This window comes from Sciurus vulgaris (genome assembly GCF_902686455.1).
Source record: "Sciurus vulgaris genome assembly, chromosome: 6".
In the NCBI taxonomy this organism is placed as follows: domain Eukaryota; kingdom Metazoa; phylum Chordata; class Mammalia; order Rodentia; family Sciuridae; genus Sciurus; species Sciurus vulgaris.
In genome coordinates, this window is record NC_136466.1 from 105,205,083 (window position 1) to 105,217,636 (window position 12,554).

Below are 12,554 nucleotides of genomic sequence, written 5' to 3' on the forward strand. Positions count from 1 at the left end.
TCTGAAAATATACACAAAGTGGGGATCTATCACTCTGGAGTTCTTTGTATCTTTTTTAACTTTGGCTTATGTAATTATCCAACAGGCAGATTAGATACATAATCACCAGCAGAGCCAGTTTCCCGAGCATCCTACAACAGATACCACCACCAAATGTATGAGGAGAGAACTTCAGTTTCACTCAACTAATCAAGAGATTTGCCTTTGGGTCATTTAAAAATAAGCTATATAAATTTCAGTACACATAGACATGTTACATTTTATTAATATTTAGTAGTATTTTTACTTTTAAATATAAGATGATACAATCTTTCAGGTCCAAATTCAACTATTTCTAAACACATCAGAGCTTAACTTAAAAACAACAAAGTTAGTTTCTTTATTCCAAAGGTAATACTTCCTTGCTTGGTGATGATAGGGATAGAAACACAAATCTTAACAGACAAGCTATTAGTTACTAATTTGACTTGACTAACTTAGAGGCTTTCTACCATGAACAAGTCGGACGGTAGTGGCTTATCACCCTTTCTTTGAGGACCCAACACAATCAGCCATACAGATGAATTTCTTTAATAAGTCTATCATTAAAGCTCAAAGTTGAATCCAGTGGTGTACAATGTAAGGCAGATACTTTTTGTAAATAAAGTATTTCAGCCACACTAAAATGTGTATAGGTTAATATACCAAATTCACTAGAACTCCACTAGGTCATTTCTCCTTCCTTCTTCACTGAAGGAAAACCATGGTCATTTTCCTTCCTTCTTCACTAGAGGAAACCACTCTGAATTTTTTGTTCATCATTCCCATGCATGTTTTTATACCTTCCCTAAATATGTCTGTGTTCTGTTTCAGATGTTTCTAACTTCATATAATGTATGGACTGTGTCCTTCAGCAACATGATTTTGGCTCAATATACTGCTAATGAAAATTTTAATACTGATCATACAGTTCACTCATTTTTATTGCTGTATAAAATTATATTTTATAAATATAAAACAATAAACAAATTTCCTGCTGGTGGCCATTCAGATTGTTTTTAAACAGGACAAAACTATTTCCAGAGAAGTGATAATCTGTTATTAAACACCACACAGAAAAACACACACCAAAGACATCATGAAATGATTCCAAGGTACCTTTTTTCCAATCTCCCCAGTAACCTCTGATTAAGCTAGTCCAGAATGCCAATTGTCAGCTTTGAAATTTCTGAAACTTACAAAGTAAACTGCTCTTGCAAAAAGCTGCCTATGTTAATAGTTGACCCCTTTATCTTCAACTTTATGGTCTATAAAATAAGAACTGAAACCAAGAATAAGAAAAGTAGTGATTTTTATGAGTGCTTTTTAATATATTCTTAATATAGTTAGTAGAAAGCATAATTTTATAGATAAAAATATTTCAAATAGCTATCATGAATACAATGACAGAATTCTATAACATTTTTGCATGTGTGTGGTGGAGGGAAGGATACTAGAGTTTGAACCCAGGTCCTTGGGCATGCCAGGCAAGCACCCTAACTCTGAGTTACATCCCCAACTCTTTTTATTTTGAGAAAGGATAAAGAGACTCACTAAATTGCCCAGGCTGATCTTGAACTTGTGATCCTCTTGCCTCAACCTCCCACATAGCTAGGATTACAGGTGAACCCCACCAAACCCAGCCTATCAATATTTTTATTAATATTTTTTATTATTCTTCAACAACAATACCAAACAGTTCATCCTTATATCCTATTAGGATATTCTGTCAGTAGCAGGTAAAATTCTCAAGTATATTTATCAAATTCTATTTATAAAATTCTTTAATATGATTCCCCCTCTTTTTTTATTTTTTACTTTTGAGAAAGTACTTACTCAGGTGTAGAGAGCATTTTTTCCAAGTTAAATTCTTTGAGGTATCTTATTATGGCAGCCAAAGAGCAAATCACAGGCTTATCCAAGTTAATGATGCCAGAAAAACCTTGAGAATCTAAACAACACAATATATAACCTCATTATTACTACTATTAAAAATTAAATTTTAAGTTATATAAAATTTATTTTATGGTTACTGAAATCATCATTTGGACAGTATCACTTAAACTTCCTCTCTAGAAAAATGTTATTACAAATACCTATGGCATGGAAACAAGCATATATTTTGATGGTGGAATGAATATTTTGTTGGCGAACAAAGCATTTTTAAAAAATGTAAAATTCTCAGCTCCCTTGATCAGAAATATTCCAACTGCATGTCAAGGATGTGTAAACAGTATACAAGGAGGTGAGCTGAAAAGTAGTAATAGTAAAAAACAAAAAACAACTAAGAGACAAGAGACAACCTAAATGAACATCCATAGGGGTAACAGTTAAATATATTTTGGTAAATTCAAATTATTAGCCACCTACTAAAAGGAATGACTTACAGCTCTTTGAATGGATAGGGAAGTTATCCATAACATATTGTTAAGGGTGGAGTTACCTGATCATCCTGATCTCTCGCTACAAATACCACATCAGCTTCCTATCTGGTCTCCTTGCTTCATCTTGTACCCTGTAGGAAGTCTTAATACAGCAGTTGGAGGGATTCTTTTTTAAAACGTATATCAGATCATTAGACTATCTGTCAAAAATCCTCCAACATCCCCCCTGTAGGAAGTCTTAATACAGCAGTTGGAGGGATTCTTTTTTAAAACGTATATCAGATCATTAGACTATCTGTCAAAAATCCTCCAACATCCCCCAACTCACTGACAAAAGAAGTCCAAATCCATACAGTGACCTACAAAGCCCTACAGGACCTGCCCTCTGACTCCTTGCTACTGCTCAGCTCACTCCCTAATGCTCTCCCCTTCAGATACTGTTTCAGTGCACAGACTCTCTGCTATTTCTTAAACATGCCAGGTGCCCTCCCACATTAAGATATTTTATACTGTTGCCTTTCCCTAAAATACTGTCTCTTCACAAGTCTACACAGCTTTTCTTTTAACTTCTTCTCTGTTCATATCTTTTTCAAGTACCATCTTCTTGATGATACTATATCCTGGTGTTGGAAGAGGGATGCGATCTGAGAGACTTGATTCACTTTGGCCAAAACATGAGATTATAAGGGAAATAACCAACATCAATGGTCCAAGTGGAGGGAAATGTTAACACAACACTGAAGCTTAAGTGGGGTTGGGGGTGAGACCTGATGATGAAAGCTCTGCAGCTTGTGACAATAATAAATCTTGTCAGTGTGGGGTCTAATGAGGCCTGGAGTGAGACCAAATTTATGTCAAAGAAAAATGTCTATTCGCCTCACCATTGAACTGGCAAGACTGAGGGGTACAGACAAAAATCAAGCACTAATGAATGACAGAGGAAATGTGAATTAGACAAATAATGGTTACCTAACATATTTAGGCCCTGTCACTAATGTTCTGGCATTTTAATTCTAAAAAACCAAGCTTTCAAAATGCTAGCCTACGTGCCTAAACATTCTGTAAAATTGCAGGATACTAATAGGCCATCTTTAAAGATGAGTGAAAAGAATAGTTGGTCAGCAACTCCCCTAGGCTCCAATTAATCTGTCAAAACCTGCAAGTAACTAAATGGTCACAACTGATGAGGGAGATGCTACAGTGGTGTTCTTCACGAGCTCAAGTAAAGGAGCTCTTCCCTTGGCTGCTCCCTCTTATTTCTGGTCACTACCTAGATGTCATTAAATCGAAAGTCACACTCCCATCTTTATCCAAATCTCAAATCAGTGCAATTTGAGGACACACTGCTAACATGTATAAACTACTTACCTTTGATGTGGACTACATCTTTTGAATAAAACTCTGTAACCGCCTGGAAAGCATGGCTGTATTCAAAATAAGCTTTATCCATCCTTTCAACTCGAATTCTGTCATCCCGCATGCTGAAAGGAAAAAATGAAACTTTCAAAGATGTATCCATTATCTCTATCTGCATTAAGGCCTTGGCTTGGCTGCCCCTGAAAAATGAGATAGACTCATTCCTTATTCTCCTCCTGATTGAAGACAGGGAGAAAGAATAAGTCTAAAGTTTCCCTGTAAAAAGGCCCCATTTCATAAAAAGACATAATTATTACTTTTTATGTACTCTTATTATTACATAGTACACAGTATGAGTACTTTATATTTGTTATTATCAAAAAGAAGAACTAGCCAAATTAGGATGAATTGTGTTAATAAATATGAAGGGAAAAATTGACAAATATTTTAATTTAATTACATTATTTGTTTAGTGACTAGCAACAGAACATAGCAATGAGTAATGCATTCTTTGAAGGATATCTCTGGTTTACATTTTGCTGAGTCCATTTTTATCACAGCTTGAGTCAAATATTATACATTTCCATCAAGTTAACTCTCACTCTTTAAATAACTTGGTTCTATGCTTTTAAAAACATAAATAAAAGTTGGAACATGCGCATAAAAAAATGGCATTATCTATGCTACATTGGGCTTCTTCAGTTTCTATTTTTCTTTATTCTCCATTCCCTCCTCCTTCTCTTCTCCTTTCTTGTCACCTCATTCCCACGGCTGTTATCACAAGTAAACAGACGACAATGAAGCCTTCCATACTTTTTCCTGTTCATATCAACAGACACAGGAATAGATCATATACTTACATATCAGATGTCATCTATCTTATAAGAACAAGATGACTTTATATACCCTTTTCTGCAACTTCTTATCTTTGAAAGGCAATGACTCTTGAAAATCTCTCCCTATAAAGTTTTTTATCTACTACTCAATTCTTTTGAATGGTCGGAAAATATTTCATAGTACATAAATGCCATTATTTATTCAACCATTTTATTATTGTTTGAGATTTACTTGGTGTTGTTTGTCATGTTACTTTAAACATTTTTATTTAAAAATAATAAAACATTCGATACAGTTGCAGCCTGCACATATCCTTCTCTCTAACTATATTCATCTATCATTTTCACAAGCAAGCACTATCTTGAATTTGATTATTACCTTGTACACTTTTACACTTTACAACATATTATATTATTTCATGTTTTTAATTTTATAACTGGTACTTTATTATACTTATACAACTTACTTTTGCACTGTCTCATTTCTATAATTTACACATAAAGACTGGCACTTTTTTTTTTTTTTTTTTTTAACTTTAAATGCTTCTAAGTTGGGGGTGCTGAAGCAGGAGGATCACCTGAGACCAGCCTGGACAACAAAACTTGACTCCAACTCTAAAATGACAACAATAATAAATGATTCTAAGTATTCCATTATTTCTTATATTTTCTTGTAAAATAATATTTGATTTTCAAATTTAATGTACTTGAATTTTTTTTGCAGATGTTATGCAGTTAGAAATAAAATTTAATTTTCCATATGATCCCTTAATGATCAAAGAATGATTAATACAATGTTATATCTTTCCCTATGGATTTATGATAGTACCTCTACTATATCTCATATTACTCTCTAGGTGTGGCCTGGTTTAGGCTTCTGGATCCTGTTCCACTAATCTTTTTGTCTATCTCTATACCAATCACAGTGTCTCCATTTCCAAGGCTTGTTATCAATATCTGGGATTATGTGCTATAACTTTCTCCATGAGGGCTTTACATATCTGATTGTGTTTACTCCTAATATACACAAACTTCTCTGTTTTCTTTATATGAAACAAACCCTCAGTGTAGTGCCGAGAGTCAGGTAAGTCTGAAGCATAGTGATGCATACTAAGTAAAAGAATCATTGACCTGGACTGATAAAATTAAGAGTGAATGGCATAATAGAAACTAGATGACAGGAAAGAATTACGTACAATTGCCTTAGAAGCCTCTCTTATGTATAGTAATAAGGGTATCTCTAATAATCTAAAAATATAAAAGTATTTATAAAAATAAAATCAATTATGAACATCCAAGTTAAGATGCTCTTGTAAGTTTCCTAATTTTCTTCTTTGGCTCCCTATGTAGAATGCTTCCTTGGTCTCTACACAGAATTTAAGGAAGTCTTGAAATAATCCCTAGCACCATACTAACCTAAGTTTTATTTTTCAATTTTTACGATTTTTCTTCTGTACAAGAATATTTTATGATTTGGTTTAAAATTTCTACTACAATATCTTGTACTAAATAAACAACAGTATAATACTTTTATTCTGCTTAACTACTAGATTAATATTCTAAAAAAGAAGATTTATGACTATAAAACCAAAAACTTTTTTACATTCATTTCTACTTCACAAAAACAAATAAACAAAAACACATAAATTCTTATGTAGACATATGGTAACCAACATTCAGTTTCCATACTTAGTTTATAATCTAAAATAATAGACAATAATGTGGTAGACATCTATAAAAATACAGAAAATACAGAAAGTCATAAATGGATATACCATAACACAAAACAACACATTCCCTCCCTCCTCTACTTTCTATAGATAGAAATGGATGTATCATTATACAAATTCAAGAAATACTTATAATATTTTTGCTACTTTATATAATAAAAATGTTATTACTCAATTTTGTCTTCTAACATTCAAAACAACATAGTTTCCCCGCATCCTACCATACAGAGAATTGAATAGTTAAACCAAAGTCTATAAATAATATATACAATATAACTGCATCTAAAAATATCCCTAAGAACCCAAAATGCAAGCAGGTGAGGATGAACAACAGACAATAAGACACACATGCTATCCATACCCGTGTGGGAGGAGCAAGAGGGCATCTAACAGTAAGAAAACAGGAACTGGGTGCTCATGAGAAAAAGTACAGCAAGATAATCTGCGTACCTGAAGATGAGGATGGAAGACATGCACCTAACTGATAAAAAGGAAGCCACAGAAAAGTGTGAAGCAACCTCTGGGCCATATGAACTCACCAAACTGTAAAAGCACATTTTAAAATAAAATTTTTGTAGTTATAGATGGACAGAATGCCTTCATTTTATTTGTTTATTTATATGTGGTGCTAAAGATAGAACCCAGTGCCTCACAGGTGCCAGGCAAGCACTCTGTCACTGAGCTTTGCCTCAGTCCCACAAAGCACATTCTGAAGAGAACCACCCAAAGTGAGGGGATCACGACAAAAGGGTGAAAACAGAGGTAGAAGAAAGTGAGCTGCCACATTTTCGAATATGGCAAAAAACAAATTCCAAAAACATTACATTAAGGAAAGAAATCAAACCAAAATGACTATATGCTGTAAGATTCTGTGCATATGGAATTGTAGAAAACTCAAAATGGACAAAAAAGTAATAATTACCTGGGCCAGATGCAAAGGGAGGGTGCAATCAACTGCAAAATGGCTTGAGGAAGTTTACTGGGGTAAATGCATTGCTCCATACCTTCACTGTGGTGGTGAGATGATTAGTAGAATTATCACAAATCAAACTCCATACTCAACAATGTAAACTGTATGGTTTATAAATAACAACTGAAGTTTTAAAAGCATGCTTCTAGAGCAAGGAAGTTACAAAAAGCAATTCTGGACCACGCTTTTCTTCTAAAACTTCAAGAAAACTAATTTCACATAAAATAAGTAACAGGAAACAATCAAGGTCAAAAAGGGAGAATAAGCCGAATGGTATGTCCACAAACAAAAGTAGTATCTCAATACAAGAAGTTCATAATTATGACAAAAAATTCTAACATAAATGTCAAGACAAGCTAAAAAATTATTACAAAAACAACACTGATTTTTAAAAAACTCAGAAATAAAATGGTAAGAAATTAGAGATAAAAGAATCATCTCAGAAATGAAGAACTGAATAGAAGAAACACAAAACTGAATAAATCCTACAAGTAATAAAATAGAAAATGAAGAGAGAAAAATTGTCAGTCAAAAAGAAATGAAATGAAAGACTAAAAGGATTTAAAGTAGAAAATAGTCAAAAAGATCTAAAACTGTATAAAAAGTGCTTCTACTATTTGGTTCAGGGTCTCTGGTCTAATTCCTAGGTCCCTGATCCATTTTGAGTTGAGTTTTATACAGGGTGAGAGATAGGGGTTTAATTTCATTTTGTTCATATGGATTTCCAGTTTTCTCAGCACCATTTGTTGAAGAGGCTATCTCCAATGTATGTTTTTGGCACCTTTATCTAGTATGAGATAACTGTTTTTATGTGGATTTTTGTCTCTGTTTCTTCTATTCTGTACCACTGGTTTACCTATCTATTTTGATGCCAATACCATGCCATTTTTGTTACTATTGCTGTGTAGTATAGTTTAATGTCTGATATTGTGATATCTCCTACTTCACTCTTCCTACTAAAGATTGCTTTGGTTATTCCAGGTCTCTTTATTCTTCCAAATGAATTTCATGACTGCTTTCTCTATTTCTATGTAGTGCGTCATTGGGATTTTCACTGGAATTACATTGAATCTGTAGGCCCAAATCTTCATCATGTCGGCATAGGGTCAGACTTCCTTAAGAAGACTCCCAAAGCACAAGAAATAAAAGCAGAAATCAATAAATGGGATAGATTCAAACTAAAAAGCTTTTCCTCAGCAAAGGAAACAATCAATAATGTTAAGAGAGAACCTACAAAGTGGGAGAAAATCTTTACCACATACACTTTAGATAGAGCACTAATCTCCAGAATTTATAAAGAACTCAAAAACTTAACAACAAAAATACAAATAACCCAATCAGTAAATGGGCTAAGGAACTGAGCAGACACTTCACAGAAGATATACAATCTATCAACAAATATATGAAAAAATGTTCAACATCTCAAGTAATTAGAGAAATGCAAATCAAAACTACCCTAAGATTTCAACTCACTCCAATTAGAATGGTTATTATCAAGAATACAAACAACAAAAGGTGTTGGCAAGGATGTGGGGGAAAAGGTACACTCATACATTGCTGGTGGAATTGCAAACTGGTGCAGAAAACTTGGAATGGAACCACCATTTGAACCAGCTATCCCACTCCTCAGTTTATACCCAAAGGACTTAAAATCAGCATACTACAGTGACACAATCACACCAATGTTTACAGCAGCTCAATTCACAATAGCTAGATTGTGGAACCAACCTACAAGCCCTTTAATAGATGAATGGATAAAGAAACTGTGGTATATGTACACAATATGTACAGCCATAAAGAAGAATAAAAACATGGCATTTGCAGGTAAATGGATGGAGTTGGAGAATATCATGCTAAGTGAAATAAGCCAATCCCAGAAAAACCAAAGGCCGAATGTTTTCTCTGTTAAGTGGACGCTAATATATAACACGGTGGGGGAGTGGTAAGTTACAAAGAATGGAGGAACACTGGATTGTGTAGAGGGAAATAAGGGGAAAGGAGGGGGCGGGGCAGACAAACATCATTACCACATGTACATACATGATTACACCAATGGTGTGACTCGACATGGTGTACAATCAGAGAAATGAAAAGTTGCACTCCATTTGTGTACAATGACTCAAAACGCATTCTGCGTTCTGTATAACTAAATAGAACAAATAATTTTTTAAAAAAGTGCTTCTGAGACTCAAAGTTGAAGAGAAGGGCAAAGCAAAGAAGTAGAAAAAAAGCATTTGAAAGTATAAGGTAGAAAATATTGTGGTTTTTCAAGATGGAAGAATAGAGGAGGTGGCTTTCCTGGCTGCTCTGTGGAGTGAAACAAGAAAGCAGACAGGCAGTTACTCAGCAAGGTGGATGAGCAAAAAATAAGTCAGGGAACTTTACCAGAATTTAAAACTGAACATTCAAAGCAGGGACTCAGGAGGTTGGATATAATAAGGAAGAAATACCCAGCAGCAAAGCCACTTCCTGCCATGGCTGGGCCAGAAACCAGCCAGAGCGGTCCCTCAGTGAGCATAGTGGAGGGATAAGGGAATTAAAGGAACCTTCATTTTGGGGAGGCCTGAGATCAAGGACACTGCCCAGCAAACCTGAAAGATGCACTGTACAATACCCGTGTGCAGGGAAAGAAGCCACCATCTCTCCAGGCTCTGTACAGAGGACAAAGGAAGGAAACATTTTGCAGTTGTGTCCCAGGGGCCAGCAGGTAAGGGGGACCATTCCTGTCAAATCTGATTTGGCCCAGAATACGGGCCCACTAAACACATATTGCACAACAAAGAGTATGCTTAAGTGACCAAGAGAAAATCAAACACAGAGAGAGGTTTACACAGGGAACAACTGGTCAAGGAAATCCACCTGGCTCTACCCCTACCCCTCCAATCCAACTGCTTGCAGGACCCACTGGAAGAGACGCATCTGGCCAGAAACTCAGAAGGCAGGAGTGGAAGAGATTGAAGACTGAACCTGAGACCAGGAAATGTGGGGTCCAAAGGTGACAAAGGGGACTAAGAATTGGGTCCCCCACAGTTTTCCAGTGTGGACCAGCAAGTACTAGGCACCAGAGGTGGGCTGATTAAAAATGTCCAGACCAAATGGCATTCAGCGAAGAGCCTGGAGCCCACTTAAGCCTAAACCCTGCCTCTAGGAACTCCGCCTATTGGGGTTACCTCTCTCACTCCAGCCATCCAGAGGGTGAAGCACCACGCTCCAGGTGACCCCAACTAAAACTGCTAAGAAGAAATGCTGAGTATCTTTTGAACTCCACAGGAAAGAATTCTTTAACTTTTTATCAGAATCTTTCCATTACTTTTTTTCTTTTTTCTATTCAATTGTAACCTTACTGGTACATGGACATTTATACACATATTTATTTATTTTTCTCATTTCTAGCATTTTTGAAGCCAGTTATTTTTCATGGATGTTCTTTGTGAACTGGGATGTTTGCTTAGTATATTTTAGTTTTGTTTTGTATTCTTTTAGTTTTATTAGTTTTAATGTTTTTTTTAATTTTTACTTTATATATATTTATTTTTTCTCCTGTTTCCCTTGATTCTCTTTTCTTCTGCTTATAGCCAATCTCTATTGTTCTTTCACTCTTCCCTTAATCTTTTATTACTTCTTCTCTCCTCCTCCCTCATAATTATCACATCCTATATCACTTCTGTTCTCTCCCTGTCTACCAATTGAAATTCTAAACCATTTTGCAAACTTGCTATTTTTATTATAGGCAAAAACTGATAATATCATTTCTGCTTATTGTGATAATTAGCTTGTAGATGTCATAGTAGGAAATATTTGGTTAATGCTGTAAATTGTTTGTTGCTGTTATTTATCTCCCCCTAAACAGTGAGGTACTGGAAAACTTTAGGGACACTATAAGTTCACAGGGTGGAAACTCTACTACCTCAGATCCATACTGTTAGATGGGTAGACACACAAACATGAAAAAGCAAGGGAACAAAATCACCCCAAAAAAACTAAGAGACCCCAATAACAGAATCCATCGACATTACAGAGGAAGAAATGTTAGAGAAGGAGTTTAGAATGTATGTAGTTAAACTGATCACAAAGTAAAGAATGGTATAAAAAATGAAATCAGAGAGAAAATACAGAAGTGAAAGATCACTTCAATAAAGAAGCAGAGATTCTGAAAAAAAAAAAAGCAGAAATATTCAAAATGAAGGAAACAATAAACCAAATTAAAATTCAACAGAAAGTATCATCAACAGACTAGACCACTTGGAAGACAGAACCTCAGGCAACAAAGACAAAATATATCATCTTGAAAACAGAGTTGACCATGGAGAGAAGATATTAAGAAACCATGAACAGAACTTCCAAGAAATATGGGATAATATGAAAAGACCGAATTTAAGATTTATTGGGATAGATCAAGGTGCACAGATACAAACCAAAGGAATGTACAATCTCTTCCCATGAAATAATATCAGAAAATTTACCAAACCTAAAGAATGAAGTGGAAAATCAAATCCAAGAGGCTTACAGGAACCCCCCCCCAAAAAAAGTACAAAATTACAACAGACCCACACCAAGGCACATTATAATGAAAATGCCTAATAAACAAAATAAGGATAGAATTTTAAAGATGTGAGAGAAAAATTAGATTACACAGAGGGGGGGGAAACCAATTCAGATCTCTGCTGATTTCTCAACCATGACCCTCAACACCAGGAGGTCCTGGAATAACATGTACCAAGCTCTGAAAGAAAATGGATGCCATCTAGGAATTTGAAGATGAAATAAAAACCTTCCATGATAAATAAAAGTTAAAAGAATTCACAACTAGAAAGCCTACACTACAGAATATTCTCAAACAAAATACTCCATGAAGATGCAATGAAAAAAAAGTAAAAACCAGCAAAGGGAAGAACTACACCAGAGGAATAGTCAATTGAAAGAAACACTAATTCAAATTAAAAACTAGATATAAGCCAAAATGACCAGGAATACAAATCATATCTCAATAATAACTTTGAACATCATTGGCCTAAATTCATCAATTAAAAGACACAGAATGGCAGAGTGTGTTAAAAAACAAGACCCAGCAGGGCATGGTGGCACACGCCTTTAATCCCAACAGCTCAGGAAGCTGAGGCAGGAGGATCTCAAGTTCAAAGCCATCCTCAGCAATGGCAAGGCACTAAGCAACTCAGTGAGACTCTGTCTCTAAATAAAATACAAAATTGGGCCAGGGATGTGGCTGTGGTCAAGTGCCCCTGAATCCAATCCCCAGTAC

The 12,554-nt window shown here is 35.1% G+C and overlaps 1 protein-coding gene across 4 annotated transcripts in view; it reads right to left on the reverse strand.

The window, feature by feature from the left end:
- Window positions 1-12,554, reverse strand: part of MSH3 (mutS homolog 3) — a gene marked incomplete at its 5' end in the record, with an annotated part of 207,246 nt that overhangs the window by 121,985 nt on the left and 72,707 nt on the right. For all 4 annotated transcript variants that reach the window (XM_079145550.1, XM_079145548.1, XM_079145549.1 and 1 more), the window contains 2 exons: window positions 1,855-1,969; window positions 3,771-3,883. In XM_079145550.1, the coding sequence (XP_079001676.1) occupies window positions 1,855-1,969; window positions 3,771-3,883 (228 nt within the window). The remainder of the gene's footprint in view (window positions 1-1,854; window positions 1,970-3,770; window positions 3,884-12,554) is intronic.